This window comes from Monodelphis domestica, chromosome 6 (genome assembly GCF_027887165.1).
Source record: "Monodelphis domestica isolate mMonDom1 chromosome 6, mMonDom1.pri, whole genome shotgun sequence".
In the NCBI taxonomy this organism is placed as follows: domain Eukaryota; kingdom Metazoa; phylum Chordata; class Mammalia; order Didelphimorphia; family Didelphidae; genus Monodelphis; species Monodelphis domestica.
Window position 1 is genome coordinate 5,955,330 of NC_077232.1, and position 16,303 is coordinate 5,971,632.

Consider the following 16,303-nt stretch of genomic DNA (forward strand, 5'->3'; position numbering starts at 1 on the left):
GTAAACACCAGTTAAGCCTGCTCGAAAGGGCCGGCCATCCCACAAGGCGCACGACTTCCTGTCTTCCTTTCAGCGTCTCAGCACATCTTTGGAAGAGCCGACAGCCCCGTCCACCCGGGGAGGCAAGAACAGATGGGCCAAGGCCCCATTGGGCCGGCCATACAGAGCCCAGCAGAGCAAGAGCTTGGGGGCTCCACCAACAGGACTTCTGGGAGCTGGACGGACCCTTTGCCATCTGGGCTCTCTGCTGAGCCCCCTTTCCTGGAGGCAGTCTGTTCCCCTGAGGGTTCTCTCCAGTCCAGAAGGGGAGCCCCCTCGCGGGGGCTGCGATCTGCAGTGTCAGAGAGAGAACTTGCTCCCCCAACACCCTGCAGCCCTCTCTGGGACCCTGATTCATGGGCCAGTTGTCCAGAGTGGTTGGTCCCCCCCCACTCCACTAGCCTTGACGTCTACCCAGCGGTCAACAGTGGGGGACACAAGGAAAGGCCCCTCAGGGGCATGAGACGCTCCTTTCTCAGAACCCTTTTCTTCCATCGTAGAACCAAGAGTGTGGATGGTTTCTACCACAGAGGAGCGGCCAGGGCCGGGCAGTGAGGAGGCAGTGACTTGCCCAGGGTCACCCGGCTAAGAAGTGTCCCCAGACCTGGCTGTGCATCCACTGGACCATCCAGCTGCTCCGGCACTGAATAGCGAAGGAAACGAGGATGGTCAGAGGCAGAGGCCGGGCTGGAAGGAATGGTCAGAGCAGAAGGCAGAGAGGGGAGGTGGTGGGTGGTGGGTGTGGAGAGAGGCCGAGTGGGCCATGATGTGCGGAAGACGTTGGGGCCAAACTGCAAAGGGCTCCCCATTCCGGAGGGGCTCCTCTCTGCCCCTGTGGCTTCCTGGGACCCGCCTCCCCCCCTTCCCGCCTCGTTACGAAAGAAACACGGGTGCGCCAGCAAACCCCACTTCCCCTGTTGCAATCCGCCGCGGCGCCCGTCCCAGGTGGGGAGCGTATTTCATCGGCGTCTGGAGCAAGTTTGTCACTGAGTGGAGCCGAGTTCCAGTCTCCCAAGGCCGATTCTCCACGACGTTGGCATCATTAGACTCGGGCTTCCCGGGCCTGTTCCCTTCGCTTTTCCCCAGCTCCTGGACGTCTTCTCGGACTTCTCTGAGCTCGGCCCCACAGCCCGATACATGGCTCTTCCTCGAGATCGCAGCCCGCTCCTCGGCCGGCCGCCTGCCTCAGTTTCCCATCTGTGCCACCCCGGGAGGCGTGGCTGGGAACTTCTGTGCACGAGGGTCCTCCTCCTTCGAGGGGACAGCCTGGGAGCGCAGGCGCCGTCTGGCCACGGTGGGGATGGTTTCCAGGACCCGCGTCGGTTCAAGGCTCCACCAATCGTGTGGCTTGGCGGGGATGGCCCGAGGCCCCAAGCGAGACAGCCGGACATGAGAGGGCAGAGGCCGCTCCTGCCCCCAGGAGGCCAGACCTGGAGCCCTCCAGGGAAAGGACCCGGCTGGGCGCCAAGGGAACCAAGAGGAAGCCATCCTCCGGGCAAGCACCCTCAGGGCGCCGGGCTGGGCCGGACGTCCACTAATCAGGCAGCCCAGAGCACAGGACAAGGGAAGGAACCAGCTCCCGGGGGTCTTCGAGGGGAAGCCCCTGCTCCAGGGCTCCCATTTTACAGCTGAGGAAGCAGAGGCTGGAGGCGAAGGGTTGCCCACAGTGCCCGCTGCCGGGCGGAGGGGCTACGATTGGGACCGGAACCTTTCGTTGTTGAAGCCCCCCTTCTGCCTGGTCAGTCCCGTCTATGGGTTCCCCGGCAGAAGAGCAGGAAGGGCTGGGCCGGATCTGAACCCAGGACCCCCCGTCTTACGGGCCCCCTTGGCCACAGGGTGTCCCCCCAGGCTGGGCACCCCGACAGCCACCCGTCCACCCACCCTGCCATCAGGAGCGTCACGCAGAGACCACGCCGACGGGCACCTTTTTCTTTTTAATATAAAACTCGCTTTTTTTCACTCTTTAAAATCACATTCAAAAATCGGCAGAGAAACGCCCGGGGAGTGGAGGAGGGGAGGGAGGCGGGTGGCAGGCTCGGCCGGGCATCACACACTGCGCAGCGGGGGCGGGGAGGCGGGAACATGCGGCGGGCGCCCAGCGAGGGGCATCGGCGGGGGGCCGGAGCGAGCAGCCCCCGGGCTTCTGCCGCCTCGCTGGAGAGCCTGCGAGGGGCGGGGAGAGGACAGAAGCCTGGGCTCGCCTGAGACGGGCGGAGGCCGAGGCCCTTTGGCACAAGGTGGGGGGGCCGATACTGGGCGGTGCCTGGCCGGTCCTGCCCTCCTGGAGGGTGCCAGAGCAGCGTGGGAAGGTGGAGGGGCTGGCGCGGCCTTCCGAAGGCAGAGAAACGGGAGAGGGACGAAGGCGGATCCCGGCCATTCCGGCAGCCGTCCCGTCGGGGCAGGCGGGGGGAGAACTTCAAGTAGGACCCTGACCCTGTGGGCTCCCCCGGGGCACCCTGAGGGGCGCCTCTATCTGCCAGCTCTCCTGGCAGGTCCAGCTGCGGGGAAGGGCCCGGGGGGCAGGGCAGCGTGCGTGGGGGGCACACAGAGCTCAGTGTTCTGGGGTGCCAAGCTGTGTCCGCTCCACGGGGAAGGGGGGCTGTCCGTGGGGCAGAGGGGGAGCGCCGGGGGGCCTTCTGCCCTGGCTGCCCCCCAGATAAAGCCCTGCCTGGTCCCTGCTGGACAGAGCCAGGCATGGCCCCCCCTCGGTCCTGGGGGGAAGTCGGCCTAGATGGTCTCAGTAAGAGGAGGAATGGGACAAGCAGGCCCCTTCCCCGGGGCCAGGCAGGGCCAGGCAGGGCCAGGCAGGGCCAGGCAGGGCCAGGGGCATCACAATAGTTATAAAATAAAACCTTTTCCGCTTAGCGGGAAAAAATAATAAAAATTCCACAAAATAAATTAGAGGTTTATAAAAGGTCGGGCAGGGGCGGGGCGGGTCAGGGGTCAGAGGCCATTGGCGCTGCCCCGCTGCGTCAGTGGCATCTTGCTCAACTCCACCACAGGCGACCGCGGCTTGTTCTTCATCTTGGGGACGCGCTGCAGGAGCTGCTGGGCCTCTCGGTAGACGTCCCGAAGCTCCTTCTTCCACTGTACCAGCTCTGGGTCACTCTGCCCCCGGCCCGGCCCCGGCCCAGGTCAGCAAGAGCAGCCGAGGCAGGGAGGCCCCCCAGCCCTGCTGGGCCCCTGGGTGGTGCGTGAGGGGAGCAGGGGCCCCCCTCCCCGCAGCCAGGGCCCTGTGGTGCACGAGGGGAACACGGGGCTCCCCTCCTACTGCTGGGGCCCCCCAGGTGGCACACGAGGGGAGCAGGGCCCCCCGCCCTACTCACATCGCACTGGAGGACGAATTGTTTGCCGCCGCGGATCTTGAGCAGAATGCACTTCCGGTCCTTGATCTGGGTCTCCTCCACAGACTGGATCTCCTCCATGGTCAGGAGGCTTTGCTGCAGAGGCCCCGAGGGGAAGGGTGAGGCCGGCGGGCGGGGCAGGGACCCCCCAGCCTCGGCCCCGCCCGCTCGGCCCGCCCGCCCTTACCGGGGCCTCCCCCTCGGCCCGCCACTCCAGCCGGTTGGGGAACAGGTAGAAGTAGCGCCGCTGCCACTGGGTCAGGAAGGGGTTGCCCATCTTGGACATGTAGCCGTGCATGATGCAGTCTTTGCCGAGGGCGTAATCTGGGGGACGAGAGGAGCCCGCTCAGCCCCCTGCCCGGCCTCGGGGCTCCGGCGGGCCGGCGCGGGGCGCTCCCTACCGTCCTCGTGGCCCAGCTGCTTGTTCTTGGCCTTCTTGCGCGCCTCCAGCCGGTCCGTCTCCGCGTTCACCGTGTCGAAGACCGTCTCGGCCACCTCCTGCTGCCAGCGCTCCGAGATGGTGAGGGGGAAGTTCCGGTAGAGCTCCTGGTCACTGTCCAGCAGCTGCGGGGGCAGAGCCGCGGGTCAGGGGGGGCCGCGGCCGGGCGGCTCGGGGGGGGGGGGCCCGGCCGGCCCCTACCTTGATTCCCTTCGTGTCTTCCTCATCGAAGGAGCCGATGTCGAAGGCGTCCGCGGCATTCACTTCCCCTCGAGGTGGGATCAGGGGAGGCGGGTACTGGCGGGAGACAGGAAGAGGCGTGAAGGGAGCAGCCTGGGCCGCCCCTCCCCCCCCCCCCCCCCCCCCCCCCCGCCGGCCCTGCTCTTACCTTCTGCAGGAGAACCATCTGCCAGTCCACCGCCTTGAAGAAAGGGTCCTCCTTCACCTCCTGAGCCCTGGGGGAGGGGGAGGGAAGAGCCCGTCAGCGCGGGCACAGGGAGGGTTCGGGCCCTTCGGCCTCCCCGGCCCCCGCGGGCACTGGCTCACCCGCGGCCCAGGCAGCCCAGCCTCCGGTTGACGTCCCTTTGAAGCAGGCCCTCCAGGAGCGAGCGCAGTTCGGGCGAGAAGGAGTCCGGCAGCTCCACGGCCTACAAAGGAAGCAGGGTAGGGGGCGGCGGGTCCGCAGCCCTGCCGCCCGCCCTGCCGCCAGGCCCGCGAGGCCACCTCCGGCGGACCCCCCGGACGTCCCGAGAGCGGCAGAGCCGCCCGCCTCCCCGCAGCGGCAGGCACTGATTCTGCCTGCAATAACGGGCTGCCCTGGCGCCCCTCGAGCCCGGCCCACGCCGGCGCCGCTGGCATGACGGGAGCCCCCAGGCGGGTTAAACCGGTGAGAGCCGGCCCACAGGGCGCTGCGGGACGGCCCCGGCGGCTGTCGGGTCAGCCGTCCACATGGAAGAGGCGCCTCTGAGCCCGCCGAGCCGGGGGGGGCCAGGGGGCTGCCGCACTCACCATCGTTAGCGTCATGCGGTCAATCTCGTGCTTGTCCTTGGTCTTGTGCTGGCGGAAGGGGCTGTGCCTGGACGGGGGCAGCCGGGCCACGCCGCGGTCAGGAGGCTCCGTGGCCCCCCGGCCCCCCCGCCGCTCCCTCGGGGGCCCCTCCCGCCTCCCGCCGGGCGGCTCACCCTCTCAGCAGCTTGAAGAGCATGCAGCCCAGGGAGAACCAGTCGGCGCTGCTGTCGTAGGCCACCCCCTTCTGCAGGACCTCGGGCGCCATGTAGCCGTGGGTGCCCCTGTGGGGACACGGCGGCGTCGTGAGGGCCGGCCGGGCGCCGGGGACCCAGACCCGCTCCCAGGGGCCCCACTCACACGCTGGCGTGGGGCTTCTTCTTGGAGAAGTCGCAGGCCAGGCCCAGGTCCGAGATGCGGACGTGGCCGAACTCGTCCAGCAGGATGTTGGCGGGCTGTGGGGGACACGAGCGCAGCTCCGGCCACCCCTCCCTGTGCCGGCCGGCGGGGGCCCGAGGATGCCCGGCCGCCCCGCTGCTCCTCGGGGGCCCTGGAAGGCTCCCGGCCGGGGGCGCCACCCACCTTCAGGTCTCGGTAGACCACGAACCGACTGTGCATGTGCTCCAGGCCCAGGATGATCTCCGCCGCGTAGAAGCGCATGTCCGACTCCGAGAAGACGCCGTGCTGGGACAGGTGGTAGTGCAGGTCCCCCCCTAGGAGGGCCGCAGCACACACAGGCCTCAGGGGCTGGGGGAGGGGGATAGGGGAGGGGGAGGGGGACGGAGGATGGGGGGCAGGGGCACGGGGGCGGGGATGGGGGGCAGGGGCACAGGGAGATGGAGGATGGGGGGCAGGGGCACAGGGGGCGGGGGATGGGGGGCAGGGGCACAGGGGGGCAGGGGATGGGTCACAGGGGGTGGCGGGCTCACCATTCATGAGATCCAGGATGAAGCTGAGCTTGTCTGGAGTGTGGAACGCATAGGACATGCAGACGATGAAGGGACAGTCCTAGGGGAGAGAGACAAGGTCAGGCCGAGGCCGCGGCGCGTGCCGGGGAGGCCCCGTCCCGATGCCGGCTCACCCCAGTGCTGACGAGGGAGAGCATGATCCGTTCGTTCAGGGCCAGCGTCTCCCCCTGCTTCATCTTGATGCGCTTTTTGTCGAGACACTTCATGGCGTACCTGCGGGGGGGTCCCGTCACGACCGGCCCTTGGGGGGCCCCTTCCCGCCCGCGCCGGGATACTCACATCTTGCCCGTGTCGGCTTTGCGGCAGCCGTAGACCTCCCCGAAGCCGCCTCGGCCGATGATGCGGTGCACGCTGAAGTCGTTCATGGTGAGCTGGAGGGGCGGGCGGGCGGGCTGAGTCCGGCCGAAGGACGGGCTCCCCGCCCAGAACCCGCATCCCCTCCCGAGAGAGCGAGGGACGCCCCGAGGCCGGGGGAGGCTCCCATCCTGCCAGACCCCCCCGGAGCCGGACCCCCTGACGTGGACGGGTCGGGGGACCCCTAGCAGGCCGCCCGCCCGGGCCCCGCCTACTCACATGGATGTTCAGCTCCACGTTCTTCCACTGGCAGAACCGAGTGAACTTCTCACTGGAACAGTCGGGGCCCGAGTGAGCCAGGCCGGCCGGCCTCCCCCCGCCTGCACGCTGCAGACGCAGCTCTGGCTCTCCCGGCCCTGGAGGCCTCCCCCCCCGCCCCCCCCCCGGCCTCACCAGAGGTCGGCGCTCAAAGGGGTCTGGCCTGAGCACCGCCGGGGCAGGGGGGCGCGAAGGGGCTGCCCGGGCTGGAGGCCCCGCCCCACCTCGGCTCCCCGCCCCCCCCCCCCCCACCTCCCAGCGACTCCCAGGCTAACCTCTCGATGAATCTCTGGAACACGACGTCCCGGAACCTCTGGCAGATCTCCTCGATGTAGGGCTGCGGAGGGAGGCCGAGGCCGGCCTTAGGACCCCAGGCAGGCCCGGCCCGCCCGGGACTGCCCCCTCCAATCCCACAGGCGCCCGGGGCCTACCTGGAACAGGTTGGGGGGCACCTGCTTCTTGAGGAGCCGGCTCTGCACGTGCTCGGTGGCGCTCTTTGAGAAAAGCTGAGAGGGAGACGGGGCGTCATTCTGGTCCGGGGGCGCCCCGAGCCCCGCCTCCCGCCCCCCCTCCCGGGCACGCACGTGCGAGCAGGACAGCAGCTCCTTCATGATGTACGAGTCGAAGATCTCTCGGCTTTTGACGGCGCGATCCTCCTCCGAGTCCAGCTTCTCGTATTTCTTGATCTGATCGACACGCGCCCACGAGTTACCGAGGGCCCCGGGGCCCCCCACAGGCTGGGGACGGCCCCCTGCCGGCCAGGGTCAGAGCCGAGAGGCCCCCCGAGCCAGGGACCCCCAAGCCAGAGCCCCCCCGAGCCAGGGCCCCCCGAGCCAGGGCCCTGCGTCCCAGGGACCCCCGAGCCAGAGCCTCCCCCCCACCCCAGCCAGGGCCCTGCGTCCCAGGGCCCCCCGAGCCAGGGACCCCCCAAGCCAGGGACCCCCTGAGCCAGAGCCCCCCGAGCCAGGGCCCTACATACCAGGGCCTCCCGAGCCAGAGCCCCCCCCTGAGCCAGGGCCCCCCGAGCCAGGGCCCTGCGTCCCAGGGCCCCCTGAGCCAGAGCCCCCCGAGCCAGGGCCCCCCGAGCCAGGGCCCTGCGTCCCAGGGACCCCCGAGCCAGAGCCTCCCCCCCACCCCAGCCAGGGCCCTGCGTCCCAGGGCCCCCCGAGCCAGGGACCCCCCAAGCCAGGGACCCCCTGAGCCAGAGCCCCCCGAGCCAGGGCCCTACATACCAGGGCCTCCCGAGCCAGAGCCCCCCCCTGAGCCAGGGCCCCCCGAGCCAGGGCCCTGCGTCCCAGGGCCCCCTGAGCCAGAGCCCCCCGAGCCAGGGCCCTACATACCAGGGCCTCCCGAGCCAGAGCCCCCCCCTGAGCCAGGGCCCCCCGAGCCAGGGCCCTGCGTCCCAGGGCCTCCCGAGCCAGAGCCCCCCCCCTGAGCCAGAGCCCCCCGAGCCAGGGCCCTACATACCAGGGCTCCCCAAGCCAGAGCCCCCCCCTGAGCCAGAGCCCCCCCGAGCCAGGGCCCTGCGTCCCAGGGCCCCCCCGAGCCCACTTACTTCATCATAGAACTCCACCAGGGGTTTGGCCTCCTCCATGTGGTTCAGGCAGAACTCTCTGAAGAGCAGGTAGCCTGGGGGACAGCAGGGCTCCGTGAGAGTCTCCCCCTAACAGGAGGGGTGTCTGTGCGTGTGAGAGGAGGGGGCGCACCACACCACCCAAGGCCTTCTAGTAGAACTCGGAGGCCCCCAGACGTGGCCCCCTGGGATGGGACCTGCGGGCTGGGGGGTCCCCTGAGGCTGGAGAGGGGTGCTTGGGGAGAAGGAAGGAGGGGAGACCTGCAGACACAGCTGCCCCTACACAGGGAGCAGCCACAGAGCCCAGTGCCTCTTGTTTTACAGAAGAGGAAACTGAGGCCAGGGAGGGGCAGGGACAAGCCCAAGGTGGTCCAGCAGGTGAGTGGCTCGGGCCCCCGGCTGTCCCCCTCATCCCCCGGGGATCTTGCCCCTCCTGCCCTCAGGCTCCTCCTGACCCCCCTCCCCAGGGCCCCCCCTTTAGGGGCTCCCAACTGTCTGAAAGGCCCCGGTGAACCCCAATATTGTGCTGGCTGAGCCCTCTGGAGGGAGCAGGGAGGGAGGGGGGAGGGGGGATGGTCCGGCAGGGCCCGAGCCGGGGGTCTGAGTCTCGAGGCCAGGCCCGAGCCAGGAGCGAGGCCGGCCGTGGGCAGCCTGGGCCCCCGCCACAGGAAGCGCCCCGCCCCTTCCTGTCAGTCCCACCAACGGGCCGAGCGCAGCTGCGGCCTTGGCGAGGGGAAGCTGCAACTCGGAAAAACAAGAACCCCAAAGGAGGAACTTCCCAGCCTCCAGCGCGGAGGCCGCCCGCACTCACCGAGCTTCTGCGAGAAGATCTTGTCGAAGGTCACCTCCCCGCGGTCCTCGAGGTACTTCTGCATGACGCTGCGGATGCTGCCGGGAGGAGGAGCGGCTCAAGGCCCGGCCAAGGCCCGGCGGCCGCCCCCCATCCCGGCCCACGGGGCCACGGCGTGCCTGCCCGGGAGGCGGAGGCCGTCCACGTGCTCGTCTGCGCTCGGCGGCCCAGAAAGCGAAGGCCGAAGGGCTGCGTGACGTGGCCGCCGTCGCGCGATCAGAACCCGGCTCTGCCCCGGCCCCAGACGCAGAAATAAAGGCAAACGCGGCCGCCCCCCGGGGAGTCGGCAGGGGAGACGCGGGAAGGGCCTGGATGTCCGGCTCGGGGAGGGGGGCCCAAAGCTGCCAGCAGCAGCCCCACCTAGAGAGCTTGAGGGCCCGGGGGAGATCAGGGAAGGCTTCCCGGAGGAGGCCTAAGCTCAGCGAGGCCTGGCAGAGACTGCATCAGCACAGCCTCGGGTGCCCCTGCCCGCTGCCTCCGGCACCCCGTGGAGCTCGGCCTGGAGCCGGCGCCGCGCTCACGCCCAGGCGGTGCTGAGGGCGGCCCATCCGGGTGCCCCGACGGCCCGACTTCTGGGCAGCTTTAAGTACCATCAGGAGCTCCGGCCTCCCCGGCCATGGCCGCGCGTCCTGGCTGCCCTCCCGGGGCGCAGGCGGGCTGCTCGGGGGCTCCCCCAGCACTCAGCCAGGGTCCCCCGCTAGGAAGGGCTGGAGGCCTGCCTGGAACCCAGGACGCCCCTCTCTGGGCCCGGCGCTCCTTGGCTGCCCCCCTTAGAAACCGAACTGAGGGCAGAAAAGTGCCGGGCAAGTGGCCGGAGATGGGGGGCTTTCTCAGGCCTGAGCCCCCCCAGTGTCCCGGAGCACAGCTGACCTACGACCCAGGCCAGAGGAAAATAAACCCAAAGACGGGGTGGCCAGCGGCTCGGGAGGGGCCCAGCAGCCACTCCAGCACCGAGCAGGGCCCAGCAACGGGGGGATGGGGGTTCCCCAGGGACTTCCCAAAGGGGCTACACCTTCCACAAGGGGCCTTGGGGGGGGACAGGGAAGTGCCCCCCCCAGCCTCTCCCGAGGCACCAACAAGCATTGCACAGAGGCCACAGGGCTGTGGGGCGCACAGAGAGGCCCTGCGGTTGGGGGAGGGCGGAGGGCGAGGAAGCACTTCCTGCACCTTCTCACGAGGCAGCCCAATGGGGAGCAGATCGAAGCCTGGGGGGGAGGGGAAGGGGGTCCCCCAGAAGAGCCAGCGGGACGGGCATGGTTTGGGCCAAGAGGGCAAGTCACAGCGTGGCAAAGGGGGGCCGCAGCAGGCAGACACGCCACAGAGCAGAAGTGGGGGATGATGAAAAGGATTCGGCAGCCAAAGCAGAAGGCAGGAAAGCGGGTGGTGGCGGCGGCGGCCTCGGAAAGGCCCCGTCCGGGTTAGGAGAGTCACTCCATGAGCAATCCTGGTTGCAAGGAGAGACTGAACGGCCAACCCAGCCCGCTGCTCAGAGGACTTGGAGCCCTGGAGGTCCTGGGTTCAAAGCTGACCTCAACCACGTCCTAGCCAGGTGACCCTGGGCCAGTCACTGCACTCCACAGCCTCGTTCAACACACAGCATTGACGGTGAGAGGCTGGAATATGGGGGAGTTTTTCAGCCATTCCCTCCGTCCTGGAATCCACAGTGTGTCGGCTGCCAGGACTGGCCCAGGGTCACCCAGAGAGGAAGGGTCCGAGGCCAGACTGGAACACGGAGCCATCGAAGCTCTCCATCAACACTCGCTCTCGATTGTTACTGGGCGCTGCTCATGCTGGGGACACGGGGATGACCCCGCCCCCCCCCCCGCCCAGATTGAGGAAGGGGAAAAGGAGGCGCCCACAGAGGGAGGATCCGGCCACAATAAACTCTGGGGCAGCCCAGGCGGGAGGTCCCAGGTTCCAATCTGGCCCCAGACACACCCGGCGCATCCCTCCTTCTGGGAGGGAAGGGAAGGCTCCGGGGAGGCCGCAGGGAAGGCGTTCTCAGGGGTGGAGCCATAAGCCGGCGTCTGTGCCCGTAGCTGTGCCCACATCTGTGCCCATATCTGTGCTGCCAGGCCAGCTGTGAGCCCAGGAGGGAGCCAGAGGAGGAGGAAACTCAGCCAGCACTTTGGGGGGGCCCTTCCCGGGTCCAGGATGGGGACGGCCTCGCAGCCTCCTGTCTGGGGAACTCCCAGCGCTGCCTCCTTGGCCGCCAGCGCCGGTTATTGTTTCTCAGTGACTGTCCCCGGGGCCACTGCAGCCCCCAGAGAGTCTCTTCCCTGCCAAGGAAGCGAGAGCGAGGCCTGCTGGGCCTGCAGACAGCCTCCTGGGAGGACCCCGCACAGCCCTAAAGCCTCCAAACAGCCTCTTGTTGTCCAGAGCCACTGGAGGGGCCACATGTCCAGGCCTGGGTTCAAATCTCACTTCTGACCCTGCCTGGGGCCTCCTCCCAGTCGGTCTGGAGAAGAGAAGGCTCAGAGGCTCCTTCCTCCTCTGGAGGGTCTGCCGGCACGTTTCTCGAACCCAGAACCCCATCTGGAAACTGACCTCATTCCCAACTGCCCTGCGTTTCCTCTCTGAGGCCAGCAGATCAATCAGGGAACAGCCAGGGCCTCGCGCAGACCACAGGGAGCTGGCGAGGCTGAGGAGGTCTCAGACGTCACAGGCCTCCACACAACAGGACGTGGGGCTGTCCGGAGAGGCCGCGGAGGCCGCCGGAGCTCGCCCCCTCCACTGCCTTCCCCTCAGACACAAGCAAACATTGGGCCATCCATCCAAGCCCCTCATTTTACAGATGAGGAAACTGAGGCAGGAGGAGAACCCTTCAAGGTCCTCCAGAGGCTGGGGAGGGAGTGGAGGCCGCCGTGGCTCCCGTCTCTGCTCCCCCTCCTTAGCCTCCTCACAGACCAGGCCCTCCCCCCAGGGTCAGATGAAATCTTTCCCATCCTTCAAGGGCCTGCCACCTCCTCCAGGAAGGCCCAAGTTCCCCCAGGGCTCAGCCCAGAACAGCCACTGGAGGGGAGGGGAGAGCCTGGTGCTCTGCCCTCAACAACCCGGGGGCTTCCCAGTAGCTCCCAGATGGGGCAGCCCCCCAGCAGCATTTCTTTCCTGGCACCATCCTCGGGGAGCACCCAGACAAGAGCGGAAGCCTCCGGGATGAGCAGACAGGAAGCCAGGCTGGGGAGAGCACACTGGGTGGGGGGCACAGCCAGAGCAAAGGTGTGGAGAGGGATGGAGTGGAGATGGGGCACGAAGGGAAAAGGGAAAGGGCAGAAAGCCTGGGAGCATGCGGGGGTCTCTGCGAGATCCTGGGACTGCTGGGAAAGGCCGGGTGGCTGGGGCAGGGGGGGGGGCAGGGAGCCGGCCGAGGGCCCAGGCTGGGCCCCCCCAAAAGGAAGAGGAGGCAAAGAGTTAATGGGGAGACGCTGGGGAGGGAGAGGCAGGAAGCCCGGAAGAGTTCAGGAAGGAGGAAATAAGCCAACGAGAGGCCAGGAAGTGCCCAAGACGAAGGGGGGCCTGAGGGGCCTCATTAGGCCTGTTCCTCTGACAAGGAGGGGGCTCTGCCAGGCCAGGCCTGCGCCTCCTCCTCCAGCCGCCCTCCTGACTGTCTCTTCCTCCCATACAGGTGGGACCCTGAGGGGCGGCCACCAAGGCTGGGCCTCGCCCCTCTGCCCACGCACATGCCAAGGAGGGGCAGCAGAGCCCCCCTGGGGCCCTGCCCAGGGAGCCAGCAGGGGAGCCACGGTGCACTCTTGGCTGGGCTGGGCTCCCCTGGCCTCAGTTGTTCTCCCTGTAAAGTGGGCCCAAGACAAGTGAGGGGCACTCGGGCAGGACCGGACAGGTGCGGCCGGGATGCACCCCTCCCTGGCCTGGCAGCCCCTGAGCCCGGCACACACTCCCGGCATCCCCGTGCCAGGGGGCCAGAGGGCTGTACCCGGCAGTGGCACCTCCGAGGGGCAGTGCCGGCATGGGGGGCAGTGAGGCTTTTTACACCTTCCCCCTGCCCATCCCCCCCTTCCCCTTTCTAACCCCAAGGGCGGGGTGGGAAGTCCCTCGGGGAGCCCGAAATGGGCGCTTTCTCCCCAAATGGGAAGGGAGGGGCAGGAACTGGGGCAGCCAGGGAGGCCGAGCAGGCTCCGGCTAGCCCGGGCCACCCTCCCCATGAGAAGGGAGGCGCAGGGAGGGCAGGAGCCGGCGCCCGGCCCAGGGAAGCACTTGGACGCTCCCTGACTTCCTGCCCGTGAACTAGGGGCAGATCCCGGCCCCGGGAGGGGGGTCGCGTCGGGAGCACGTGGGTGGGCCGTGAGCAGTTACACTGTGGCAGCGAAGAGGGCACCGTATGGGTGGGGAGGGGCGGCCGGAAGCCCCGGGGTGCCGGGGGTGGCAGTCGGGAGCACAGGGGCTGGGGAAGGCTGAGGCTCCGCTCCGGCCAAGTTCAGGGTCAGCCTCGGGCTCAGAGAAAGTTTCCGGCTCGGGGAAGGTTTCCGGGCCAGCCTCGGGCTGGGGGAAGTCCGGGGCCTCTCACCTGGGCTCGGGCAGCAGGATCTTCTTGCTGGCCCGCGCCGCCGGCGTGGCCTTGCTCTTCTCCATGGCCATCAGGTAGCTCACGTCGGCCAGCACGGCCTCTAGGTCCGCCATCTTGCAGCCCCCTACGCCGCTTTTGCCGCCGCTGCCCCGGAGCTCGCCGACCTCCGCGCACCGCACGGGGAGGCTCTCCGCCCGCCGCGGCCCGGCCTGGCCTCCCCGGCCCCGGCCCCGGCCTCGGCCCCGGCCCCGGCCCCGGCCTACACGCGGCGGCGCCGCCCCATGACGCCCGTGCTCGCTGCTCCGCCTCCTCCGGCTCCCGCTCCGGCCCCGCTGCGGCCCCGGCGGCTGCCCCAGCCCCACTTCGGCTTCGGCCCCGGGCCCCGCCTGCGCAGCCAAGAACCACCCGCCCGTCAAGCACCGCCGCTGCAGCAGCCACGGGGTATAAGGGGGTGGCGTCGCGGAGGGGGCCAGGGCCAGCGCCGAGAACAAGGGAAGCACCGAGGCGGAAACGCGCCCCCTGCCGGCCGAGGCCGTGCGCCGCCGCGGCCCCCCGCTGGGTACCGCCGCGCCCCCTGTTGACAGGGACTGCGGAGTCCCTGTTGGGGCAGCTGTGGAGGGGCGGGCACGCTCCGAGCCGGAGTGGCGCCCCCTACCTAAGGAGATGGGCCTGAGGCGCATCACCCCCAACCAGGGAGGCCCAGCCCTCTGGCCCCCATGGCACGCCCCCTCAGTACCCTGGCCCCATCCCCAGCTCCCCACCTTTAGGGTAAGCCCCGCCCCCCGAACGCCTCCTGGACACCGGTTCGGCCCCACCCACTTAGGCCCGTCCCACTTTGCCCCCTGGGGGGGACCACTGGCGCCTCCTTTTGCAGGTACGACACCCCCATGCCATGGGCTGGCCCATCAGACCCCGCCCCGCTCCTAAGGACCCGCCTTCAGCCCCTCTCCCCAGGCCCTCGGTGCCGGGTGTCCTCCGGCCCCGTGGCCAGGCCAATAAACTGCCGTCACCCCCCCCCCCATACTTCCCAATCCGTATGCTCCGCCCCACCCACCATTCTGACTTCGAAGCTCCAAGACCTTGGGGGTGTCTGTCTGAGCCTTGTCGCTGGAACTTAGCACGATGCCTGGCACATAGTAGGTGCTTCGGGGTTGTTCCTGGAGCCCTTGGTGCCTGATCTTGCCCTCCTGCGACCCTCATCTCCACCCTCCACGACCTTCCTAGCCGACCCCAAGTTCCCCAGACTGGCCCTGACCTCCGTACCCCTCCCCATCCAGTGCCCTGGGGTTCCAGCCCCGCCCCCACCCTGTCCGGATCCCGCACGTAGTCAGCCCGCCTCCCTGGCCGCCCTCCGTAGCCTGAATCCCGCCTCCTCCATTGAGCCGGTCACGGTGCCCTCTTCATCCGCGCCTCACTACCAGCTGCCCGCGCTGCCCCCTTCCCACGCCCGGGTCTCAGCGCCCCCCCAGCCTGCTTCAGTTCTCCGAGCCCTGGTGGAGTCCCTCATTACTTCTAAGGCTCTGTGTCGGGGCGCAGAGCAAACAGCGGCCCCGGGGAGCCTCGGCCCCCTCGGGAAGCGGGCAGGCCCGGAGCCTGGCGGGTCCCTGGACAAGTCCATCCTGTGCCAGTCTGAGGCGCTCTCTGGCCCCTCCCCGGCCATCGGTGCAGTCAGCAGGCCGCTCAGGGCCTCGTCAACGCCTGGGCTGGGGAGATGCGGAATAAACTGGAAATACTAGAGAGGATGAGGACGTCCGGCTGCCCCAGGACCGGAGGCTCCTCCCGCCTTCCTCCCGGTGCCCAGCTGCCAAGGCTCGGGGCTGACCAACAATTGTCCCCCCTGCTGGTTCCGGGGAACTCGAGAGTGGCCAGGAACGTTTCTGGAAGCCTTTCTAGTGTAGAACAACCGCATCTGTGGCCCTCCGCTCGCTCCCTGGAACCCGGACTACAATCCATGCCCTTCCGTGGTGGCCAAGGCTTGTGGGGAGGGCGGGAAGCCTTTAGCACAGTGCTGGGCACACAGTAGGCGCTTAATAAAGCGGTTCCCTTCTCTTCCTCTTCCCTGACTCTACCCAGCTCCCCCTTGCCTTCTGGAGCCCCCCCAACCAGAAGAATTCCCCCCTTCTCCCAGAGAGCCTCGACACTGGAAGGCAGCCCCGAAGGAGAGCACCAGCTCTCTGAGAACAGGGAATGTTCCCTGGACTGCATCCTCGGGGCTAGCCTAGTGCCCCGCACTTAGAACCTCCTTCCCAGCCATGCCAGGCTCCCGCCAGGCCCCTGCTAGGCCCTGGGGACCCAAAGGGATGAAGGAAATGATCCCCCCCCCCAAGAGCTGCCGCTGGATCAGGGGAGATGCTAGGGGTAAACCCGAACACAATAAATGTTGGGTGACTCTCCTCTGGGGACATGGGGTGGGCTATGGATCCAAGGGGCTGAAGGCATCGTTTCTTCTTAAAGCAGAACCTTCTTTTAGAATCAATTCCAAGAGAAGAGAGCCAGGCAATGGGGGGTTAGTGACTTAGCCAGGGGCACCCAGCCTGGAAGTGTCCAAGGCCACATTTGAACCCAGGACCTCCCAACTCCAGGCCTCGTGCTCTATCCACTGTGCTATCCAGGTGGATGTAAAGTGAAAGGGCAGATTTGAACTAAGCTTTGAAGAAAATTAGGAATGGGTGAGGAGGGAGAACATTCCAGGCTTGGAATTCACACCCACACACAGGGACAGAGCCGGGAAGAACAGTGAGACAACCTGTTTGTCTGGATCCAAGAAGACCGGAAACGTAGGTAGGTTCAGATGAGGTTCTGGAGGGTTTCAAAGGAGTTTGAGTTTGGCCCTAAAGGTCCTAGAATCCGCCCATCAGCAACGTTTGCTGGGCACCTACTATGTGCCTAGTACTCTGCTATGTCCTGGGGATGCAAAAAGGAGTATCGGTTTACTATTTCCTCTCGTA

At 68.1% G+C, this 16,303-nt stretch overlaps 1 protein-coding gene across 1 annotated transcript; it reads right to left on the reverse strand.

Annotated features, from left to right (window-relative positions):
* Positions 1-1,960: 1,960 nt before the first annotated feature.
* LOC130454916 (beta-adrenergic receptor kinase 1) lies at positions 1,961-14,124 on the reverse strand. Its single transcript, XM_056801224.1, has 21 exons — positions 13,356-14,124; positions 8,792-8,868; positions 7,963-8,036; positions 6,992-7,093; positions 6,839-6,913; positions 6,683-6,744; positions 6,369-6,420; positions 6,075-6,166; positions 5,909-6,008; positions 5,757-5,835; positions 5,410-5,540; positions 5,188-5,282; positions 5,004-5,111; positions 4,831-4,897; positions 4,369-4,469; positions 4,211-4,277; positions 4,024-4,119; positions 3,785-3,947; positions 3,571-3,707; positions 3,366-3,479; positions 1,961-3,147 (listed from the first exon to the last, which is right to left on the reverse strand). The coding sequence occupies exons 1-21, from the start codon at positions 14,033-14,035 to the stop codon at positions 2,983-2,985; spliced, it is 2,637 nt and encodes an 878-aa protein (XP_056657202.1). The 5' UTR covers positions 14,036-14,124; the 3' UTR covers positions 1,961-2,982.
* Between the last annotated feature and the right edge of the window lie 2,179 nt (positions 14,125-16,303).